Source organism: Melanerpes formicivorus, unplaced genomic scaffold, assembly GCF_026170545.1.
Source record: "Melanerpes formicivorus ecotype bairdi unplaced genomic scaffold, bMelFor1.0.p_v2 SCAF_12, whole genome shotgun sequence".
Lineage (NCBI taxonomy): Eukaryota > Metazoa > Chordata > Aves > Piciformes > Picidae > Melanerpes > Melanerpes formicivorus.
The window spans coordinates 247,827-270,875 of NW_027142364.1; the positions used below are offsets into that span (position 1 = coordinate 247,827).

Genomic DNA, 23,049 nt, shown 5'->3' on the forward strand with positions numbered 1-23,049 from the left:
AGAGCAGGCAGGGATGTGACCTGGCTAGACTGACTTCCTGCAGGCTCCCCCGGCAGCATCCCCGGCAGCACGTTCAGAGGTGAGGCAGAGGGGCAGGGCAGGCAAACAAACCCCAGCCTGCCAGGGGCCTGCACCACCAGCCTGCAGGACACACAGCCCCTGGGGGAAGCTGCTGCTCTCCCAGGCCGGGCTGGAGAAGCTGCCAAGCTGGGATCTGCAGCAGCAGTGTGGTGTCCTCAGCGTGGTTGGAGGCTCCGGCTCGGAGGAGCTTTGGTGCCACATCCCTCAGAGCCAGGCCATAGAAGGGCTTCAGGTGGAAGGGGCAGGGACACCTCCCACCAGCCCAGGCTGCTCAAAGCCTCATCCAACCTGAGCTCCAGAGGAGGAGACCCCCAGAAGCCCTACCAGGGACAAAATCATGTCTGGAAAGCTGCTTGCAGCTTTGAGTCAAGCCCTGCTGAGCAGCTCCCAGCCAAGCAGGCAGGGCCGGGCCGGGGGACAGGCAAAGCCTGGCTGCCAAAAGTCAGGGAGGGGAGGAGGGAAAGGCAAGGAGGCAGAGCAGCCAGGCCAGCCCCAGCTTCTCTTCCCCCAGCCCGGGAGATGAAGCACAGGGCAGGGCAGCCAATGCTGCCCTGCTCCACACGCCCTGCAGGAGAGCTGGGCTGGGCTTTAGCGCTCGGCCAGCACACGACGTGCAGGGAAGACACAGAGCAGCCCCTGCCTATCAGGAGGAACAATCTGAACAGCTCACACCCCGAGGTCTCCCTCTCGGAACAACCTCCCCCAGCAGCTCATGCAGACAGCCCAGGAGGGCAGCTGAGCTCCACCTGCCCGCAGGGAGCCTCCCGGGCTCCAGCCCTGGCAGCCCTTCAGCCTCACCACAGATGGAGTTAGGCTGAGCTCTGGAGGCCCTGGGGCATGCTCCTCCTCGGGACAGCTCCACTCAGCACCACTGAGGGTCACAGCAGCAGGATCTTACCACCAGAGAATCACTGCAGCTGGAGAAGGCCTCCCAGATCACCCAGCCCAGCACCAGCCCAGCCCAGCACCAACCCAGCACCAACCCAGCCCAGCACCAACCCAGCCCCGCACCAGCCCAGCCCCACCATGGCCACCAAGCCCTGGCCCCAGGTGCCATGGCCACAGCTTTCCTGACCCCCTCCAGCCATGGGGACTCCACCACCTCCCTGAGCAGCCTCTGCCAGTCCCTGACCACTCTGGCAGCAGAGGAATTGTTCCTCCTGTCCAACCTCAGCCTCCCCTGGTGCAGCTTGAGGCTACTTCCTCTCCTCCTAGCTCTTGTTCCTTGGGAGCAGAGCCCAACCCCCCCCTGGCTGCAGCCTCCTCTCAGGGAGCTGCAGAGAGCAATGAGGTCTCCCTCAGCCTCCTCTGCTCCAGGCTGAACACCCCCAGCTCCCTCAGCTGCTCCTCCCCAGCCCTGCCCTCCAGACCCTCCCCCAGCTCTGTTGCCCCTCTCTGGCCCTGCCCAGAGGTGCCCAGGCTCAGAGCTGGCTGTGCTTTGGCCATCACTGCTGGCCTGGCTAGGAGCTGCTGAAGGCTGGAGGGATCCAGAGAGGACACCAAGCCCTCTGCCCAGGCCCTGGTGAGCAGCAAGAGCCCACAGAGGTCAGAGAATGCCACAGTGGGTTGGCCTGGAAGGACTCTTTAAAAGCCACCTAAGCCCAGCACCCCAAAGCTTGGGGGGCCTGAGTTCACCTACCCCCAGGCACGCTGGGGTGCTCCTGCACAGCCAAGAGTGGCAGCTCTTGCCAAAAGGTGGGGGGGGGAGGGAAAACCCAACCCAAATCACCCAAAAGCAGCAAACCCCAGCTTGGGTCAGTGCCCAGGGCAGGCTGCTGCTGCTGGCAGCCCTGGGGGACCCTGCTGCAGGCCACCCAAGGCACAGCCTGCTGTGGGGTAAGGCAGAAGAAGCAGGAGAAGGAATGGGAGGTGGTGGAGCAGGGCCTGGGGGGAGCCCCTGAGCCAGGCAGGTTGTTTAGGCTGGGGCAGATAAGCTGGGGGCCTAGGGTGACATCAGGGGGTAGGCATGCAGGGAGCTGCTGCAGAGGGAAGGGCACCAAGTGCCTGCTGCTGTGGGGAGGACCTGGAGCAGCTGCTCACCTCTGGCCTCAGCTGCAGCCCCAGGCACTCAGCAGCCTCCTGCAGTCCCCAGCTCTGAAGGAGCTCAGAAACAGCCTGGAGTGGCTGCAGGGACACTGAGGAGCTGCAGCAGGGCCAGAGAAGGGCAACAGAGCTGGGGAAGGGTCTGGAGAGCAGGGCTGGGGAGGAGCAGCTGAGGGAGCTGGGGGTGTTCAGCCTGCAGGAGGCTGAGGGAGACCTCATTGCTCTCGGCAGCTCCCTGAGAGGAGGCTGCAGCCAGGTGGGGGTTGGGCTCTGCTCCCTGGGAGCAAATGACAGGATGAGAGCAAACAGCCTCAAGTGGCCCCAAGGGAGGTTTAAGTTGGCCATAAGGAACAATTTCTTCCCCCATGGGTTGCCAAGGCCTGGCCCAGGCTGCCCAGGGCAGAGCTGGAGTCCCCATCCCTGGAGGGCTTTCACAGCTGTGTGGATGTGGTGCTGAGGGCCAGGGGCTGGTGCTGAGCTGGCAGTGCTGGGGTAAGGCTTGGACTGGATGATCTTCAAAGCCTGTTCCAAGCACAACCCTCCTCTGATCCCATGCCCCTGGCTGGGATGGACTCAAGGAAAGGATCCACTCAGAGCTGATCCCTGCCCTGCTGCCAGGGCAGGCCCAGAGGTTCATGCATAGCCCACAGGAGCTCATCTCCACTAACCTGAGCCTCTGTCCCCCCAGGAGCTCACCCTGCAGCACCTGCAGGGCTGCACCCTGGGCATATTTGGTTCCTCCATATCCTTTGGACTTCAGGAAGAATTTCCCTGCTGCAGGAGTGGTCAGGCCTGGAGCAGGCTGCCCAGGGAGGTGGTGGTGGAGTCCCCAGCCCCCCCAGGGGAGGTGTGGATGTGCTGCTGGGGGGCTGTGCTTGAGTGGTCATGGAGGTGCTGGGGGGAAGGTTGGACCTGATGGGCTCAGAGGCCTCTCCCAAGGTTGGACTCAGTGATCTCAGAGGTCTTTTGCAACCCTCATGGTGGACTCTGTGGCAGCAGTGGAGGCAGAGGGGCTGCAGGCTGCTTCCTGGGGAGCTGCTGGGCAGCTGCAGGGGCCTGAAGACTGCTCCAAGCCCAAACAAGCCCCAGGCAGGGAACTGCTGCCTGGGGAGGGGAAGGGAGGAGAGGAGCAGCAGCTGATTTATAATGGTCTCATTACACTGGAGAGACAACTTGTACCCAGCAGAGCTGGGGAAGAGGCAGCCCCAGGCAGAGGCAGGGAAGAACAAGCCCTCAGGTCAACCTGACACAGCCTGGCAGAAAACAGCCTCTGGAGCCACCAGAGACAAAACCTCCTGCCTGGGGAGGATTGGGTTGGCTGCTGTGACGTTGGTGTGGCAGTGACAGCCTGCCCTGGGCTGGCCCCTGGGGGAGGAAGCCCAGCAGCAGGAGATGCTCCTCGCTGCTGCAGCCCAGCTCCAAGTGCTCACTGCAGGGTGCAAACCTCCAGTCTCCACCTGGAAAAGAATCCTCAGCCCCCCAGAGTGGAGCTGCTCCTGGGGGCTGTGCCAGCAGGAATCACAGAGAACTGTCAGGGATGGAAGGGACCTCAAAGATCAGCCAGGTCCAAGCCCCCTGCCATGGGGCCTGGCTGAAGCCTCCTGACCCAAAGCCTGGTCTGCAGCAGCTCATGGAGCTTGGCCCTTGGAGCTGCTGCTGCTGAACTCTCCCTCCAGCAGCAGGAAGCCCTGGCCCAGCTGGTGCCCACCCTGCTGCACTGACCCTGGCAGCAGGACCTCCTCCTGGCCCAGCTGGTGCCCACCCTGCTGCAATGACCCTGGCAGCAGAACCTCCTCCTGGCCCAGCTGGTGCCCACCCTGCTGCAGTGACCCTGGCAGCAGAACCTCCTCCTGGCCCAGCTGGTGCCCACCCTGCTGCACTGACCCTGGCAGCAGGACCTCCTCCTGGCCCAGCTGGTGCCCACCCTGCTGCAGTGACCCTGGCAGCAGGACCTCCTCCTGGCCCAGCTGGTGCCCACCCTGCTGCAGTGACCCTGGCAGCAGGACCTCCTCCTGGCCCAGCTGGTGCCCACCCTGCTGCACTGACCCTGGCAGCAGAACCTCCTCCTGGCCCAGCTGGTGCCCACCCTGCTGCAGTGACCCTGGCAGCAGAACCTCCTCCTGGCCCAGCTGGTGCCCACCCTGCTGCAGTGACCCTGGCAGCAGGACCTCCTCCTGGGCCAGCTGCCAGCAAAGGGGTTTCTATCCCAGGGCTAAGCAAGGGTTTGGGAAGCAACCAGAGAGCTCCTCTGGAGGGGCCCAGGAGCACCTTCCAGCTTCAGCTCTTCAGCCTGCTGCCAGGAAGCTCTCAGTGCCTCCATCTCTGGCCTCCCTCATCCCCAGCCCCTCCTCTAACCACCTGTGGAAGCAGCAGGCATCAAGTGCAAGGCATGGACAGCAGAGCCTGGGATACCTAACCCTGGGGGCAGTGTCCCCCTGGCTCCCAGGAGATGTGAGGGCACTGCAGGGGGTGCAGCAGCCTGCCCAGGGAGCCACACACAGCCTCCACCCCTGACCAAGCTGACCCTGCTTGGAGCTAGACACCTCCCAGGGCTCCTTCCCACTTGAAGGACACCACCTGAGGAGCCTTTCCCACCCCCAGCCCTTCTTCAAGCCACTTCCCTGCAGAGCTGTCCCCAGAGCTGCTGTGAGGAGAGGCTGAGGGACATCTCCCACTCCAAGGTCATTCTGCTTCTGAAGAACTGCAGAAGCTGGACAGCCTCAAACATCCCTGCTGTGAGGTGCAGGCCAGAAGGTCCCTGCCAGGCAGGAGGCACCAGGGTGGACAGGAGGCAGGCAGCAGGCTCTGGCTGTGTCACCTCTGGGGCAGCTGCCACTCAAACATCAACCTGAGGAGCAGCCTCCTGACCCTCTGCCCAGCTTCCAAACCACCCCCTGCTCAAGCTGTTCCTTCCCCCTGGCCACCCAGATGCCTTTACCCTGCAGGCCAGAGCAGCTTGTCTCATGACAAACCCTTCTGGCATCACTCACCATGCCCAGGCCAGTGCTGGACCTGCTGCCTCCAAGGAGCTGGAGGTGGTGGCCTGGTAGGGTCCCCAAACACAGGTGAGAGTTGGTGGAGCTCTGCAGGATGCTCAGGGATCACACCACAGCTCCCAGCCCTTTCCCATGGGCCTGGAAACACCACACACAGCCCAGAAGCTTCCTCTTGGCACACAGGGACCACTGGCCCCCAGCCCAGGCTGCTCAGGGCCTCCTCCAGCCTGCCCCTCAACACCTCCAGGCAGAGAGCCTTTGGTTTTCACCTGGTTTCCTCCTCAGCTCCCTGAGAAGTGGCAGCACCAAGTGCAGGACAAGAAAAGGCTCCTCTGCATTCCCTCCAGGCCACAGCCCAGAGCCTGCTGGGCAGCCATGGCTCAGCCCTGCATGGGATGCTGTGGATCCATGGGCAGGGAGGGATCCTGCTGCAGAAACCTCCCAGCTGGCTGCAGGGCAGAGCCAAGCTGCAGAGCAGGCAGTGAGGGGCAGCTGGGAAGCCTGGAGGAGGGAGCCTGCCACGGAGGGCTGGGAGGCAGCAGCTGGGATGTGCAGCACAGAGGAAGGGGCTGTGGTTTGCCTCTCCTCCTGGGGCCAGCTCTGGAGCAGGAGCTGCTCCCTCAGCCTGCTTCACACTGCAAGAAGCTGCCTTGGGAGGAGGCACTGGGAGGAAGTTCTTCCCCATGAGGGTGGAGAGACTCTGGCACAGGCTGCCCAGGGAGGCTGTGGCTGCCTCCTGCCTGGAGGTGTTCAGGACCAGGCTGGATGAGGCCCTGAGCAGCCTAGGCTGGTGTGAGGTGTCCCTGCCCATGGCAGGGGGGCTTGGAGCTGGCTGAGCTCTGAGGTCCCTTCCAAGCCATCCCATGACTCCAGGCTGAGTTTTCCATTCAGGTTGAGGCCACAACTGCACTGCCTGAGGCTGCTGGTGTGCCACTGAGCAGAGCTCTGCCACTTGCCCTGCTTGAAGGTCACATCATCAGGTGAGGGACAACCACCTGAGCAACCTGCTGGGACTCAAGGAGTCAGAGCTGCTTGGAGTGCTTTGGCTTGAAGGGGTTTGGATGGAGCTTCTCCTCTCCAACCTGGGCTCCATCAGCCTAGGCAGATGGCTGTGGCTCTGCTGATCCCCCAGGAGTGGCCCCCTTGAGGGCTGTGAGAGGAGGCTGTGCAGGTGGGACACAGAGAGAGGGTTTGGAGGCAAGGGTCCTTTACTACCATAAATAACCGGCGGCTGGTAACAAAAGGCACAGATCTGTCAGCTATAAACAGTGAGGGAGGGGGCTCAAGGAGGGGGGGGAAATACCCCTATTTACACTTTGCACAGACAGCATCAACCAGCAGAGTCAGGCTTGGGTGCTTCAGAGCTTTCCAGTCCTCCCCAGGCAAGCCAGCAGCCCCGGGGCCGAGCTGCGGCTCCCGGCGGCCGCCGCTCCCCCGAGGCTCTGCCGGGGGCGGGGAGGGGAGACAGCAGCAGGAGGCTTCAGATGGAGACAGTGCTGCTGACCTCCTCGTACTGGATGATGAAGTAGGGGTAGCTCTGATCGTCGTTGAAGATGACGAAGATCTGCGGCTCGAAGAAGTTGTCCACGCAGGAGTCGTAGAGGTCGCTGGTGAGGCTGCCGGGGCTGAGCGGCGGCGGCCGCCGCATGCCGGGGCTGCCCACCGCGAACCTGCCGGTCAGCACCTTGGCCAGGAACATGTAGTGCAGGCCCTTGGGCGACTTCCTGCAGAAGTTGTGCGAGTAGCTGGCCTTCCTGGCGAAGTAGCTGCCCTGGCCGAACATGGTGGCGTGCTTGCCGCACAGCCGCGGGTCGAAGTTGTGCTTGCAGATGCCGTCCACCACCTCCGGCGAGGTGCCGTGGAAGAGGTGGCGCTCGGCCAGCAGCCGCTCCGGCCCGCCCAGCCGCCGGCACATGTGCTCCTTCTTCCTGCGGCACACACACAGAGACAGGTTAGGAACGCCCCCGGAGCCCCCTGCCCAGCCCCCAGCCCCGCCGCCGGCACATGTGCTCCTTCTTCCTGCGGCACACACACAGAGACAGGTTAGGAACGCCCCCGGAGCCCCCTGCCCAGCCCCCAGCCCCGCCGCCGGCACATGTGCTCCTTCTTCCTGCGGCACACACACAGAGACAGGTTAGGAACGCCCCCGGAGCCCCCTGCCCAGCCCCCAGCCCAGCCGCCGGCACATGTGCTCCTTCTTCCTGCAGCACACACACAGCCAGGTTAGGAACGCCCCCGGAGCCCCCTGCCCAGCCCCCAGCCCCTCAGCCAGCCCCCAGCCCAGCCCAGCCGCCGGCACATGTGCTCCTTCTTCCTGCAGCACACACACACAGCCAGGTTAGGAACGCCCCCGGAGCCCCCTGCCCAGCCCCCAGCCCAGCCCCTCACCCAGCAACTCCTGACAGCCAAACCATGGCTCCCAGTGCCACATCCAAGCCTTTCCTGAGCCCCTCCAGGGACAGGGACTCCACCACCCCTGTGAGCAGCACATCCCAATGGCCAATCTCTCTTGCAGGGAAGAACTTCTTCCCAACATCGAGCCTAAACCTATCCTGGCACAGCCTGAGACTGTGTCCTCTTGTTCTGGTGCCTGGGAGAAGAGACCAACCCCCACCTGGCTACAACCTCCCTTCAGGGAGTTGGGGAGAGCAAGAAGGTCTCCCCTGAGCCTCCTCTCCTCCAGGCTAAGCAACCCCAGCTCCCTCAGCCTCTCCTCCCAGGGCTGTGCTCCAGACCCCTCCCCAGCCTGGTTGCCTTTCTCTGGCCCTGCTCCAGCTCCTCAGTGTCCTTCCTGGAGTGAGGAGCCCAAAGCTGAACAAAGCACTTCAGTGCTTTTGAGGGGAAATGGTTGGAATGGATGACCTGGAGAAGGCCCTGGCTGCACTCCAGCACCTCAGTGTCCCCCTTGGAGCGAGGTGGTGACTGGAGGGGCACCTCCAGACACAGCAGAGCACATCTGGAGCTGAAGCACCTGAAAGATCTCCTCCAACCCAAAGGATTCCAGGACTCTGATTCTCTTCTGCCCAGTGGCCAAGGTCTACTTCTCAGCCCCAAACCCCAGCTGTCAACTCTCTCTCCCCACCCACCACCACAGCAGCAGGATCTTGGCCCTTCTCCTACCTTTTGTATTTCTCCCAGAGGAACTGGTTCTGCACCCTCAGGATCTTCAGGATCTTGTATTTGGTCTCTGGCACAGTCTTGTGGAAGAGGTTATAAATGGTTCTGTAGCTTTTGTCTTCACTCTCAACAGGCACTTGGATGAAGTCCTGAGCTGGATCCATACTGATCCAGGTCTCAGGATAGAAGTTTGGAGAGGTAATGGCAGTTGGAGATAAGGCTTGGGATGAAGCTGGGTCAGCTGCTGGAGAAGGGACTGGAGAGGTAGCTCCCAAGGTCCTGGGTGAGAAAGGAGACAGAGGTTCTGCTTCAACAGGTCACAGGCTGGAGAGCTTCTGACCACGCTGACATCACCAAGAGGATCTTCCCTCCCCTGGAGGGGCTCCAGGCCTGCTTGGATGAGGCCAGACATGAAGTTTCTCCTGCCCAACCTGTCCTGGTGGGGTTGGCAGGGACCTTTGGAGATCCATCCAGCTGAAGCAGGGCACCCACAGCAGCTTGCTCAAGTCTCATCTGAATCAGCTCCCTCCAGCTTGAAGCCACCAGCCCTCACCCTGTCACTCCTTGCCTTGCCTCAGCAGGCCCTCTCCAGCCAGGCTTCCCTGCTGGAAAACCTCACCCACCAAGCTAGCCAAGCATCACACCTGGAAAGCTCTGCCCAGAGCCCCACTCGAGCTCAGAAGCCCTTCCAGCCCCACTGCAGCACTCACAGCCCCTGGCGGCTGGGCCCCGTGTGCCACGCAGGGCCGAGGACTCCCAGCCCTCTGCTGAGAGGACAAGCTGCTGCTGACTGCTGAGCTCTGCTCAGAGGCTCTGCAGCTGCTGAGCTCACAGAGCTGGCATGTTTATCAGCTGTCATCACCAGGCACCGGGGTGCAACCCTTCCCTCAGCCTGCCTGGCAAGGGTGAGGCTGCTCGGCCCTGAGCAGGCGGCGGTGCAAACAGGGCAGCTCTCCTCCTGCCTGCAAACTGCTGCAGGGTGGGGAGAGACTGGCACAGGGTGCCCAGGGAGGCTCTGGATGCCTCCTCCCTGCAAGTTTCTCCTCTCCAAGCTGGGTTTGAACACCTTCCAGGGAGGAGGGCATCCACAACTTCCCTGGGCAACCGTCAGGTTACCCAGGGAGGTTGTGGACGTCCTCCTCCCTGGGGATGTTCAAGCCCAAGTTGGATGAGGCCTTGAGCAAGCTGGGCTTGAAGGTGCTGGAGGTTGGACAGTACTCTGTCAAGCTTCAAGTGCAGCTGTGCTGTAGGGTCTGCCCCACAAGGGACATCACCACCTCAGACCTGATCAATGATCCTGCAGTCCCAGCATGGTGAGGTTTGGAAGGGACCTCTGGAGCTCCCCCAGCCCAAGCCCCTGCTCCAGCAGGGCACCCACAGCAGCTTGCCCAGCAGCACAGTGCCCAGGGGGGGTTGGAAGTTCTCCACACCAGGAGACTCCACAACCTCTCTGGGCAGCCTGCTCCAGGCCTCCAGCACCCTCACACCAAGCAACTTTCTCCTCCTGCTCAGGTGGAACCTCCTGGGTGCCACTTTGTGCCCCTTGGCCTGTCCCTGGGCATCACTGAGCAGAGTCTGGCCCCAGCCTCTTGCTCCCCACAGCTCCTTTAGCTCTTGCTGAGCATTGCTCAGCTCCCCTCTGGGGCTGCTCTTCTGCAGGCTCTCAGCCCCAGGGCTCTCAGCCTTTGCTGCTCACAGAGCTGCTCCAGGCAGCTCTGGAGCCTCCCCTGGTCTCTCTCCAGTGCTTCTCTGTCCCTCTGGAGCTGGGGAGCCCAGAACTGGCCCCAGGACTCCAGAGGTGTCCCTCTGGGACAGAGCACCAGGGACAACAACTCCCAACCTTCCCTGGAGCCTCCCCTGGACTCTCTCCAGTGCTTCTCTGTCCCTCTTGAGCTGGGGAGCCCAGAGCTGACCCCAGGACTGCAGCTGTGGCCTCACTGGGGCAGAGCAGAGGGGCAGCAGAGCCTCCCTGGAGCCGCTGGTGGGGCAGAGCAGCAGGGAGAGCAAGCCCCAGGCCTCCCTGGTGCCGGGATACCTACTGCAAGAAGGGCATCAGCAGCACGCAGGAGCGAAGCAGAGGCCTCCTCTTGATCTGCTTCCTGAAGCAGGCACTCTGCTGGAAGCCATCCCTGATGTTGAGGATGTATTGGTTGTGCCAGGTGATGAAGCGAAGCTCCTTCAGCCCCCGGCCCGCCGCCGCCTCGATCAGCCGCACCACGGCCTGCTTACAGGGCACACAGGGGATCAGCAGGCAGGGAAGGAGCACCCAGCTGGCACTGCCTGCCCTCAGGAAGGCAGCTTGCCACCACCACCACCCCCCAGTAACCCCTCTCTCTTGCTCCCTTTCCCCCTGCTCTGAGGGCAGAGGGCTTTGAGAGAGCCACCAAGGGATATCTTGGGGGAAGAGAAGACTCTGGGGAGACCTCAGAGCAGCCTTCTGCTACCTGAAGGGGCTCCAGGAGAGCTGGGGAGGGGCTTGTGACAAGTGACAGGATGAGGGAGGATGATTTTGAGCTGGGAGAAGGAGACTGAGACTGGAGAGGAGGCAGAAGTTGTTGAGAGTGAAGGTGGGGAGGCACCAGAACCTGTGGCCCCCAGCGCCATGGCCACAGGTTTGTGGAACCCCTCCAGGCATGGGGACTCCACCACCTCCCTGGACAGCCTCTGCCAGTCCCTGACCACTCTGGCACCAAAGAAGTTGTTCCTCCTCTCCAACCTAACCCTCCCCTGGCACAATTTCAGGCCATTGCCTCTCCTTTTATCACCTGAGACCAACCCCCAGCTCACTGCGACCTCCTGGCAGGGAGCTGCACATAGTCCATGAGGACCACAAGAGGTTTGGTTTTCTCCTCTCCACTTTCTCAGGCTCTGCAGGACAGGAGGCAAAGGCTCTGAGCTGGGAGAGGGGAGACTGAGACTGGAGAGGAGGAAGAAAGTCTTCACACTGAGGGTGGGGAGAGCCTGGCACAGGCTGCCCAGGGAGGCCCTGGAAGCTTCTCCTGTCCAACCTGGGCTTGAACACCTCCAGGGAGGAGGACATCCACATCCTCCCTGGAGGTGTTCAAAGGCAGCCTGGATGAGGCCTTGAGCAGGCTGGGCTGGTGGGAGGTGTCCCTGCCCATGGGACTGGCTGAGCTTGAAGGTCCTTTCCAACCCAAACCGTGGCCAGCGACACCTCCTGCTTGCTCACAGCCTCATCCAGCCTGGCCTTGAACACCTCCAGGGAAAGAGCCTCCAACAGCTTCTCTCTGCAACCTCTTCCAGTGCCTCACCACCTTGCTGGGGAAGAATCTCCTCCCCAGGTCTGATCTCAGTCCAGCTTCTCCCAGTTGGAAGCCAGCAGCCTTCCTCTGCCCCTCGGTGCCCCCAGGTGGGGGTCGGAAGCTCAGGGAGGAGAGAGCCCAAAGCCACGGATGGAAGCCTGAGCAGATCCGGCGAGGTTTGGCTGGGTTGCAAGCCCCAAAAGCAGGCTGTGGAAGGTGTTCAATACCTCAGAGTACTCTCTCCAGCCAAAGTGGTCCCTGCAGAAGTACTTCCAGACTGTGTAGTAGCTGGAGGAGGAGCTGGGGCAGGCCGGGGTGGACAGGCGCCGCATGCGGTCGAACTCCCCGGTGTCGTACAGCTTCATGGTGTTCAGGTCCAACCAGAACTCGTGGCTCCTGGGGGAGCAAACCGAGGCAGAGAGAGCTCTCACTCCCTGGAAGGCACTCCAGAGGCCATGCAGAGAGAGAGAACACCAGGCAGAGCCTCTTCAGAGCTGGCCTCAGCCTGGCTGAGCTCCTGGCGCAGGAGGCCTGTGGCCGCCAAGCCCTCCAGGCTGGGAAAGAGCTTTCTGGTGGTGGAGGCCAGGTGGAGGCCTCCTGGGCTTGATGTGGGCACAACACAGAGGTGAGAGCCTGCAGCAGGACGCTGAGGAGCTGGGAGGGCCACACCTCCAGTCCTGGGCTCAGGTTTGGGACCCTCACCTCAAGGGCACTGAGCTGCAGGGAAGGGCAACGAAGCTGGGGAAGGGTCTTGAACACAAGTCCTGTGAGGAGCAGCTGAGGGACCTGGGGGTGCTCAGCCTTCAGGAGAGGAGGCTCAGGGGAGCCCTCATCACCCTCTACAGCTCCCTGGCAGAAGGCTGGAGCCAGGTGGGGGATGGTCTCTTCTGACATGCTCAGCCTCACCAGCTTGCTCAAGGCCTCACCCTGCCTGGCTTTCAACACTGCCAGGCTTGGAGCCCCCACAGCTCCTCTGGGCAACCTGTCCCAGTGCCTCAGCAGCCTCCAGGGGAAGGGTTCCCTCCTCATGTCCAACCTAAACCCAGCTCCTTCCCACCTGAAGCCATCACCCTCACCCTGTCACTCAGTTTGGTGACAGGTCCCTCTCCAGCTCTCCTGCAGGACCCCTTCAGCTACTGGGAGGCTGCTCTGGGGTCTCCCTGGAGCCTTCTCTTCCCCAGGCTGAACAGCCCCCAGCATGGCACAGGATGCTCCCTCCCTTCCCCCTTCCTTCTCCATATGATCCTCCAGGAGACTGAACAGCCCCAACCCTCCCAGCCTGTCCCCACAGCTCCAGCCCTTGCACCTCCATGGCCCTCCAGAAGCTGGAGATGTCCTGCCCATGGCAGAGGGGTTGGCCTGGATGATCTTCCAGGCCCTTTCCAACCCAGCCCAGGCTATGGCTGCCTGATTTGAGGGGCAGCTGCCCCCGAGGGTGGCTGTCCCTGCAGCAGGAACTGCTCCACCCAGCAGCTTCTCCTTTGCCACCAAAACAGGGCCTCCTGGCCAGCCCCCTGGGCATGGCTCTCCAGGAGCCACCACACAGCCACAGCAAGGAGATGGAAATGCTGTCAAGGTGACCCTTCCACACCACAGCCCTGGCAGCTTTCAGAGTGTTCCCTGCTGGAGCCAAGCTCCTTAGGGTCAGCAGTACCAGAGGGACCCAGCTCTGGGGTGGGAGGGGGATTCCAGCAACACCCCCAGCCCCAGCTCCAGCTCCAGCCCAGCAGTGCTAATTCAAGCTGACATTCCACAGCCCACCACCCAGCTCCCAGCACAGGACAGGAGGACAGCAGGAAAACCCAACCCTGGCCACAGGGACCCCCCAGAAGGGACTGAAATCAAAGGGAGAGCTTCAAAACAAGAGCCCAAACAAACCCACCCCCTGAAGCGTGTGGAGGGACCAAAGCAGCAGGGATGACCCCACCCTGCTGGTATGTGGTCAGCCTGTTCCACAACAACCAGCTACAACCTACTTGATGGGAAAACAATGTGTGAAATCATGAGGAAACCATCTCCCTGCAACACCAACCCCCTGCCAGAGCAGGGTCACCCAGGGCAGCTCACACAGCACAGCCAGCTGGGGCCCCAGGCTCCACACCCCCCCTGGGCAGCCTGCTCCAGCCCTCCAGCACCCTCACACCAAACAACTTTCTCCTCCTGCTCACATGGAACCTCCTGGGTAACACTTTGTGCCCCTTGGCCTGTCCCTGGGCACCACTGAGCAGAGCCTGGCCCCAGCCTCTTGCCCCCCAGCCTTTAGCTCTTGCTGAGCATTGCTCAGCTCCCCTCTGGGGCTGCTCTTCTGCAGGCTCTCAGCCCCAGGGCTCTCAGCCTTTGCTCCTCACAGAGCTGCTCCAGGCTCCTCAGCAGCTTTGCAGCCTCCCCTGGACTCTCTCCAGTGCTTCTCTGTCCCTCTTGAGCTGGGCAGCCCAGAGCTGGCCCCAGGACTCCAGAGGTGTCCCTCTGGAACAGAGCACCAGGGACAACTCCCAACCTTCCCTGGAGCCTCCCCTGGACTCTCTCCAGTGCTCCTCTGTCTCTCTTGAGCTGGGGAGCTCAGAACCAGCCCCAGGACTCCAGAGGTGACCTCACAAGGGCAGAGTAGAGAGGCAGGAGACTCTCCCTGGAGCTGCTGGTGGGACAGACCACCAGAGACAACAACTCCCAACCTTCCCTGGAGCCTCCCCTGGACTCTCTCCAGCAGTTCCCTGTCCCTTCTTGAGCTGTGGAGCCCAGAGCTGGCCCCAGGGCTGCAGCTGTGGCCTCAGCAGGGCAGAGCAGAGGGAGCTTTCCCTGGCTGCCTCCTGGGGGTGCTTCCCCCACAGCCCCAGCAAGGCAAAGTGAGGGAAGGTTTTCCCCGCCTCCAACAACCCAAAGCTGTGCACAGCTCACTGAGGATCTTTGGTCAGGTGTTGGAAGAGGCTGCCCTGGGAGGTGGTGGAGTCTCCATGGAATGGTTTGGGTTGCTCAAGGCCTCATCCAGTCTGGGCTTGAACATCCCCAGGGAGGGAGGCAGCTACAACCTCCCAGGGACAGCCCAGGGAGGTTGTGGCTGCCTCCCTCCCTGGAAGGGATCTTCAAGATCACCCAAGTTCCATCCCCCTGCCATGAGCAGGGACACCTCCCCCCAGCCACCAAGCTGCTCAGGACCTCATCCAACCTGGCCTTGAACACCTCCAGACAGGAGGCAGCCACAGCAACCTGTGCCAGGCTCTCCTTCCCCTCACTGTCATGAGCCAGCCCTGGAGGCTTTCAGGAAATGGGTGGCCATGGCCCTTGGGGACATGATGGTTTCATGCTCATGGCTGCTGGTCAGCCTGGATGATCTCAGAGGTCTCTCCCAACCAGAACCATCCTCTGACCCCCATCTCTGCTGCTGGCAGCCTGCAGTGAGAGGAGCAAGCAGCTCTGGAAGCTGTGTGAGAGCAGCAGGGAGGATGCCAGAGGAGCTCTCTCAGCCCTGAGGAATGGCCCAGGCTGGCTGCTGGCTGCTCCTGCTTGGAATTGCTGACATTTTTCTAGCTGCCTCTATCAGTTTCCCCCTCCCTGGGAGCATGCTGAGGACACCAGGGCCACTGCTCCTTGCCTTACTCCGGGGCTGGAGGAAGCAGCCAGGCAGCGAGCAGCTGCTCAGGAACCCTCCAGGCATTCCTCACCGGGGGCCTGGGCACCACACCACACATCAAGGACTCCTCTCTTCCCACTCCTGCAGGGACCTGCTCACCCTGGCTGCCTGCAAAAGGTCACAGTGTGGCTGTGGGAGCCACCTCTGGGGTGCCTGAGACCCTGGCAGCTTCTCCTCTCCGACCTGGCCTTCAACACCCTCCAGGGAGGAGGGCATCCACAACCTCCCTGGGCAACCTTCAGGTTGCCCAGGGAGGTTGTGGATGCCCTCCTCCCTGGGGATGGTCAACCCCAGGCTGGATGAGGCCTTGAGCAGCCTGGGATGGTGGGAGGATTTGGCACTGGATGACCTCTGAGGTGCCTTCCAGCCCCATCCAGTCTGTGACCCTAGGAGCTCTTCGGTCCCTTCCCTGCCAGCCTGGCTGCACTTGGTAACACTCAACAAAGCATTTCTCCAGCTCACCCAGGAGCAGCTCTGGACATGGTCTCCCAAGCCATGCCATTGAAGCAGCTCCTCTGTGCACTCCAGAGGCTGGGAGCAGCTGGGGGGGGAGGCAGGGGAGCAGAGGAGCTGGGGCGAGCGGTTGCGTGATGGAGCTGCTGGCTCCGGCTCCAGCCCGGCAGTGATGAGAGAGGATGTGACAACTGCAGCCAGCAGCTGCCCCAGGCCTCCAGACAGCTCAAAGACCCCACAACTAGGGTGCAGCAGCAGCAAGAATGGGAGATGCTGAAGGTTCCACCTGCTGTGTGCTTCAGACCACCCCCTTCTCTTCACGGAGGGGGACCCAGACCTGCTGAGCTGCAGTGGGCACCACCCGGAGCAGAAAGAGCCCTCCAGAAGGTAGGGATCCAGGGTAAGAGGGAGAGGAGGAGAGGGAAAAGCCAGCAGCAGGGCAGGAGGCCACAGATCAGCACCTTTCCTGCCCTGCAGGGAGCATGAGAGCACTCAGAGCTCAGCCTGCACAGCTCAGTGGCCCCTGGGGAGATCACAGCCTCAAGCAGGTTGGGAAAGACCTCACAGATCATCAGGTCCAACCTGGTACCTAAGAGGTAAGAGGTTGATGCCCCTGCAGCAGCCTTCAGATGCTCACAGAATGGGTTGGGTTGGAAGGGATCTGAAAATTCATCCAGCTCTAAGCCGCTGCCCTGGGCAGGGACACCTCAGGCCTGAGGCTGCCCAGGGAGGTTGTGGATCTCCTCCCTGGGGGTGTTCAAGCCCAGGTTGGAGAGGAGAAGCTCCATCCAAACCCCTTCAAGCCAAAGCATCCCATGCAGCTCTGGCTCCTTGAGTCCCAGCAGGTTGCTCAGGTGGTTGTCCCTCACCTAATGATGTGACCTTCAAGCAGGGCAAGTGGCAGAGCTCTGCTCAGTGGCACACCAGCAGCCTCAGGCAGTGCAGTTGTGGCCTCAGCCTGAATGGAAAACTCAGCCTGGAGTCATGGGATGGCTTGGAAGGGACCTCAGAGCTCAGCCAGCTCCAAGCCCCCTGCCCTGGGCAGGGACACCTCCCACCAGCCCAGGCTGCTCAGGGCCTCATCCAGCCTAGCCCTGAACCCCTCCAGGCAGGAGGCAGCCACAGCCTCCCTGGGCAGCCTGTGCCAGAGTCTCTCCACCCTCATGGGGAAGAACTTCCTCCCAGTGCCTCCTCCCAAGGCAGCTTCTTGCAGTGTGAAGCAGGCTGAGGGAGCAGCTCCTGCTCCAGGGCTGGCCCCAGGAGGAGAGGCAAACCACAGCCCCTTCCTCTGTGCTGCACATCCCAGCTGCTGCCTCCCAGCCCTCCGTGGCAGGCTCCCTCCTCCAGGCTTCCCAGCTGCCTCTCACTGCCTGCTCTGCAGCTTGGCTCTGCCCTGCAGCCAGCTGGGAGGTTTCTGCAGCAGGATCCCTCCCTGCCCATGGATCCACAGCATCCCATGCAGGGCTGAGCCATGGCTGCCCAGCAGGCTCTGGGCTGTGGCCTGGAGGGAATGCAGAGGAGCCTTTTCTTGTCCTGCACTTGGTGCTGCCACTTCTCAGGGAGCTGAGGAGGAAACCAGGTGAAAACCAAAGGCTCTCTGCCTGGAGCTGTTGAGGGGCAGGCTGGAGGAGGCCCTGAGCAGCCTGGGCTGGGGGCCAGTGGTCCCTGTGTGCCAAGAGGAAGCTTCTGGGCTGTGTTTGGTGTTTCCAGGCCCATGGGAAAGGGCTGGGAGCTGTGGTGTGATCCCTGAGCATCCTGCAGAGCTCCACCAACTCTCACCTGTGTTTGGGGACCCTATCAGGCCACCACCTCCAGCTCCTTGGAGGCAGCAGGTCCAGCACTGGCCTGGGCATGGTGAGTGATGCCAGAAGGGTTTGTCATGAGACAAGCTGCTCTGGCCTGCAGGGTAAAGGCATCTGGGTAGCCAGGGGGAAGGAACAGCTTGAGCAGGGGGTGGCTTGGAAGCTGGGCAGAGGGTCAGGAGGCTTTGAGCAGCCCTGTGCTGGGGGGAGGGGTCCCTGCCCATGGGACCAAGCACTGGCTGAGCTTGAAGGTCCCTTTCACCCCCAACCATTCTGGGAGCTGAAGGTCTCCCCCAGCCAGGTGCCTGTGAATCATCTCTGCTCTTTCCACTCAGGAAGCCCAAGGCTCAGTAGCTGCTCTGCCCAAAGCTGAGCTCTCTGAGTGCTCTCAGCACTCACATGTGGTTTCCAGCCCTCCTGCTGGGTTCAGTTCCGTGTCAGCAGCCTCACCACAACCAGGCCTGAGAGGAGGGGGGGAAAGAGACACCAAGCAAGCAACAGAAGGGCTCCAACAGGAAATGAAACTCAGCTGCCACCAGAACAGCTGTGAGACCCTGCAGCCCTGAGAGCCAAAGCCTGCTGCTGGGCCTGCTCAGCTCCTCTCTGCCTCAAGCAGCTCCTCCCTGCAGCAGCACAGCCACCTGAGAGGGAGGAAATGAAGAGAAGAGAGGCAAACAGCTATGCAAAGCTGGCAGGCTCTGGGCTGAAGGCTTGGGCACCTTGAACCCTCTGGCTGCAGGAGATCCTCCCAAGGCAGAGAGCCAAAGTCAACAGCCTGGCATCTTATTGACAGCTGTGGGTGAGGGACCCAGTCAGTGTTTGACCTGCTCTGCATGGAGCCAAACCTCAGGGAACAGGCAGCATCCCCAGCCTGGCCTGGAAGGGACCTTCAAAACCATCCAGTTCCAACCCCTCACACCAGCCCAGCTTGATCAGGGCCTCATCCAGCCTGGGATTCAACATCCCCAGGGAGGAGGACATCCACAACCTCCCTGGGCAACCTCAGGTTGTGGATGTCCTCCTCCCTGGAGGTGTTCAATCCCAGGCTGGAGAGGAGAAACTTCCAGGGAGGGCACATCCACAGCCTCCCTTGGGCAACCTTGTGCCAGGGTCTCAGCCTCCACACTCTAAAGAATCCCTTCCCAGTCTCCAGCCTCAATCTGCCCTCCTCCTCCTCCTCTTCCTGAGGTCTCCCTCAGCAAAGCTACTGAGCCAGGCACAGCAGATCTTGCCCAGCAGCAGCCAGCACAGCCCCCACCAGCACCAACAGAGACTCACAGATGGCATCTGCTTGGAGGGGACCCTCAGAGGTCACCTTGGCCAGCAGCAAGCAAGGGCCCAGGTGACCCACAAGGGGCACAGAGTGGCAGCCAGGAGGCTCCATGTGAGCAGGAGGAGAAAGTTGTTTGGTGTGAGGGTGGTGGAGGGCTGGAGCAGGCTGCCCAGAGAGGTTGTGGAGTCTCCTGGCACTTGGAGCCATGGTTGAGTTGATCAGATGGTGCTGGGTGATAGGTTGGGCTGGATGATCCCAAAGATCTTTTCCAACCTGGTTGATTCTGTTCCATTCAAGCCCCCTGGCAAGGCAGGGTCACCTAGAGCAGGCCCCACAGGAACACAGCCAGGTGGGTTTGGAGCATGGATGTGCTGTGCTGCTCCTGCCAAGGAACACACAGCTGCCCACGAGGCACTGGGCTGAAGTGGTTCCTTCAGGGGGAATCACAGAGCCACTCAGGTTGGAAAAGGCCTCCAAGCTCAGCCAGGCCAACCCTAGAATGGAATAGAATAGACCAGGTTGGAAAAGACCTTTGAGGTCATCCAGTCCAACCTCTCACCCAGCACCATCTGATCAACTCAACCATGGCTCCAAGGGCCTCATCCAGGCTCTTCCTAAACACCTTCAGGGATGGTGACTCCACCACCTCCCTGGGCAGCACATCCCAATGGCCAATCTCTCTTGCTGGGAAGAATTTCTCCCTCACCTCCAGCCTAAACCTCCCCTGGCACAGCTTGAGACTGTGTCCTCTTGTTCTGGTGCTGGGTGCCTGGGAGAAGAGACCAACCCCCACCTGGCTACAGCCTCCCTTCAGGGAGTTGGAGAGAGCAAGAAGGTCTCCCCTGAGCCTCCTCTTCTCCAGGCTAAGCAACCCCAGCTCCCTCAGCCTCTCCTCATAGGGCTGTGCTCCAGACCTCTCCCCAGCTTCAACCCAGCACCACCATGGCCACCAAACCATGCCCCATGCCATGCTGTGGCGGGGTTTCTTCTCCCTAGGATCACATTCTGCCTCCAGGACTCAGCTCAAAGCCCTCCTGACTCCCCCCAGAGCCCTGTGCAGGCAGCAGGGACTTGCCCATGGCTGCTCCTGCTGAGCAAATGATGGCCACAGCCTCCTCCTGGCCCTCCCCAAGGCTGCAGATGGGGAAGGCTCCCAGGCTGTGCCTCCTGCCTTCCCTGGGAGCTGCTTCCCTCAGCAAGCTGCTTCACCACTCCTGGAAGCTTTGTTTCAGCCAGGCTTGGTTTGTTACCCTGAACACACAGGGAACAGCCTGACCTCAGCCTGCAGCCAGGTGACAGCTGCTGCCCAAACTGCCCTTTGTTTGGGGAGGTGAAAGGAGAGAAGGGACCCAGGAGTGATCTGCTGCTGCCTACAGCAGCTCCAGAGCAGCAGCAGCTCCAGAGCAGCAGCAGCTCCAGAGCAGCAGCAGCTCCAGAGCAGCAGCAGCTCCAGAGCAGCTCAGCAGCAGCTCCAGAGCAGCTCAGCCCAGCAGCTCCAGCTGCCCCAGCAGCTCCACACCAGCTCAGCCCAGCAGCTCCAGCTGCCCCAGCAGCTCCACACCAGCTCAGCCCAGCAGCTCCAGCTGCCCCAGCAGCTCCACACCAGCTCAGCCCAGCAGCTCCAGCTGCCCCAGCAGCTCCACACCAGCTCAGCCCAGCAGCTCCAGCTTCCCCACAGCCAAGGGCTTGTATTTCACATGGAAATGCTACCATCAAGCAGAGCAAACAGGAACCCCCTGGCACATACCATGGGAAAGCAGGAGGCAAACCCTTCTAAACCCACTCCAGATGCTTCTTTTTCTTGCACTTGGGAGTCTCTGTCTTGCATTCCTTCCAGGGAGGAATTCAAGGGAGTTGAGAAGCCCTCAGCTGTGTACACTGCAGGATTTCCAGGAGCTGCAGGGCCAGGCACAGCCACTCTCAGCTGCCTCCTCAGCTCTGCTGCTCTCTCCTGCACTGTGGCAGCCTTGCAAGTCACAGATAAGTCTCTGGATGTAACTGTCCCACTGACCATGGAGCTGCTCTGCTGTGAGGACAGACTGAGGGAGTTGGGGTTGTGCAGGCTGGGGAGGAGAAGGCTCCCAGGAGACCTCCTTGTGGCCTTCCAGGATCTGCAGAGGGCTCCAGGAAAGCTGGGGAGGGACTTTTGAGGGTGTCAGGGAGGGATAGGACTGGGGGGGATGGAGCACAACTAGAAGTGGGGAGATTGAATGTGAGGAAGAAGTTGTTGCCCATGAGGGTGGTGAGAGCCTGGCACAGGTTGCCCAGGGAGGTGGTGGAAGCCTCCTGCCTGGAGGTGTTTGCAGCCAGGCTGGATGTGGCTCTGAGCAACCTGCTGTGGTGTGAGGTGTCCCTACCCATGGCAGGGGTTGGGACTGGCTGAGCCTTGAGGTCCCTTCCAACCCTGACAGCTCTGTGATCCTCCTCCTGCAACACCACATCTGAGCAAAGCCTGTGAGCTGGCTGTGGCTCCTGGGGGAGTTCACTGGTGGTCACTGCAACCTGCCTTTCCCTTCTGTTCCCTGGGTGCTGTTGTGTCTCCTGGCAACAAGGTGCAGCCAGCAGCCTGCTGGAACCTCGCAGCCAGGCTTGCCAGCACGCTGGGGCAGCTCCATGGCTCACATGGGGACTGCATGATTTGGCTGAAGCTATTAATCTCCTGTGGTCAGACCAGCTTCACAGGGCCCCCTATCTCTTCCCCACACTGCCTGCACAAAGGGAATGGCTGCTCAGCAGTCTGCAGGGCCCCAGGAAGGCCTTGCAAGAAGCCAGCCTGTTATTGTTCCAGGGCTTCCCTCCTCTTGGTGCCACTGGTGATGAGCCAGCAAAAAACCCCACAGGGTTCAGCTGCAAGGGGTGCACAGAAGGCTTTGGGTTGGAAGAGGCCTTAAAGATCAGCCAGCTCCAACCCTCCTGCCATGGGCAGGGACACCTCCCACCAGCACAGGTTGCTCAAGGCCTCATCCAACCTCCCCTGGAACACCTCCCAGGGAGGGAGGCATCCACAACCTCCCTGTAGGTTGCCCAGGGAGGTTGTGGATGCCTCCCTCCCTGTGGAGTGTTCAAGCCCAGGTTGGAGAGGAGAAGCTCCATCCAAACCCCTTCAAGCCAAAGCATCCCATGCAGCTCTGGCTCCTTGAGTCCCAGCAGGTTGCTCAGGTGGTTGTCTCTCACCTGATGATGTGACCTTCAAGCAGGGCAAGTGGCAGAGCTCTTCTCAGTGGCACACCAGCAGCCTCAGGCAGTGCAGTTGTGGCCTCAGCCTGAATGGAAAACTCAGCCTGGAGTCATGGGATGGCTTGGAAGGGACCTCAAGGCTCAGCCAGCTCCAAGCCCCCCTGCCATGGGCAGGGACACCTCACACCACAGCAGGTTGCTCACAGCCACATCCAGCCTGGCTGCAAACACCTCCAGGCAGGAGGCTTCCACCACCTCCCTGGGCAACCTGTGCCAGGCTCTCCCCACCCCCCTCACTGGCAAGAACTTCTTCCTCACCTCCAGCCTAAATCTGCCTTCCTCAAGCTCCAATCCATTCCCTCTTGTCCTGTCACAAGGAGCCCTTGTGATGCTCTAAACAGTTTCAGTCCACTTCCACCTGCAGGAAAGGTTCTGCAGACCCTCCCTGGGGAGAGTTTGACTCAGCAAGATGAAGCTCAGCTTGCTTCAGAGACTCTCTCTCCACTCCAACCCCAGTTTCACCCCACCTCCAGCCCCCCCCCAGAGCCCTGACCCAGGGCACACCTGGAGTTTCTCAGCTCCCCCCCTGCCCTCTGTGACTTCCCTCCTGCTCACAGCCATGCCATGTGCCTGGCAGCATGCCCCACCAGTTGCTTCCTGGCCAGCTCAGACAGACAGAAACTCTCTGTACCAAAGAGAGCAAAACCAACACCCAGCAGACTGGAAAGCTGCAAGGTTAAGAGCAGAGGCAGCCAGCGACCGCCCGGGGCTGGGGGGGTGAGCAATCCTCAGGCATTGTTGCTTTTGCAACTAATCACTCAGTAAAGGACACAGAGGGGCCAGGAAGGGCAAGCAAGCTGCTGAAGGGGCTGCACAGAGCAGGGCTGGGGAGGAGCAGCTGAGGGGGCTGGGGGTGTTCAGCCTGGAGCAGAGGAGGTTGAGGGAGACCTCATTGCTCTCTGCAGCTCCCTGAGAGGAGGCTGCAGCCAGGTGGGGGTTGGGCTCTGCTCCCTAGGAACAAGAGATAGGACAAGAGGAAATGGCCTCAGGTGGCACCAGGGGGTGTTCAGGATCACAGAATCACCAAGGTTGGAAGAGACCTCAAAGATCATCGAGTCCAACCTGTCACCCAACACCTCATGACTAAACCATGGCTCCAAGTGCCACATCCAATCACCCTCCAGGGATGGGGACTCCACCACCTCCCTGGGCAGCA

General features: G+C 61.4%; 1 protein-coding gene across 5 annotated transcripts in view; it reads right to left on the reverse strand.

Moving 5' to 3' along the window:
- Positions 1-6,310: 6,310 nt before the first annotated feature.
- The window catches only part of TIPARP (TCDD inducible poly(ADP-ribose) polymerase), a 44,717-nt gene continuing 27,978 nt past the window's right edge, over positions 6,311-23,049 (reverse strand). For 3 of the 5 annotated variants that reach the window (XM_068144858.1, XM_068144859.1, XM_068144857.1), the window contains 4 exons: positions 11,728-11,896; positions 10,277-10,461; positions 8,241-8,516; positions 6,311-7,048 (listed from right to left, as the gene is read on the reverse strand). In XM_068144858.1, coding sequence (XP_068000959.1) covers positions 6,601-7,048; positions 8,241-8,516; positions 10,277-10,461; positions 11,728-11,896 — 1,078 coding nt within the window. In that variant the 3' untranslated portion in view covers positions 6,311-6,600. The remainder of the gene's footprint in view (positions 7,049-8,240; positions 8,517-10,276; positions 10,462-11,727; positions 11,897-23,049) is intronic. The other 2 variants (XM_068144862.1, XM_068144861.1) reach the window with 1 other exon arrangement.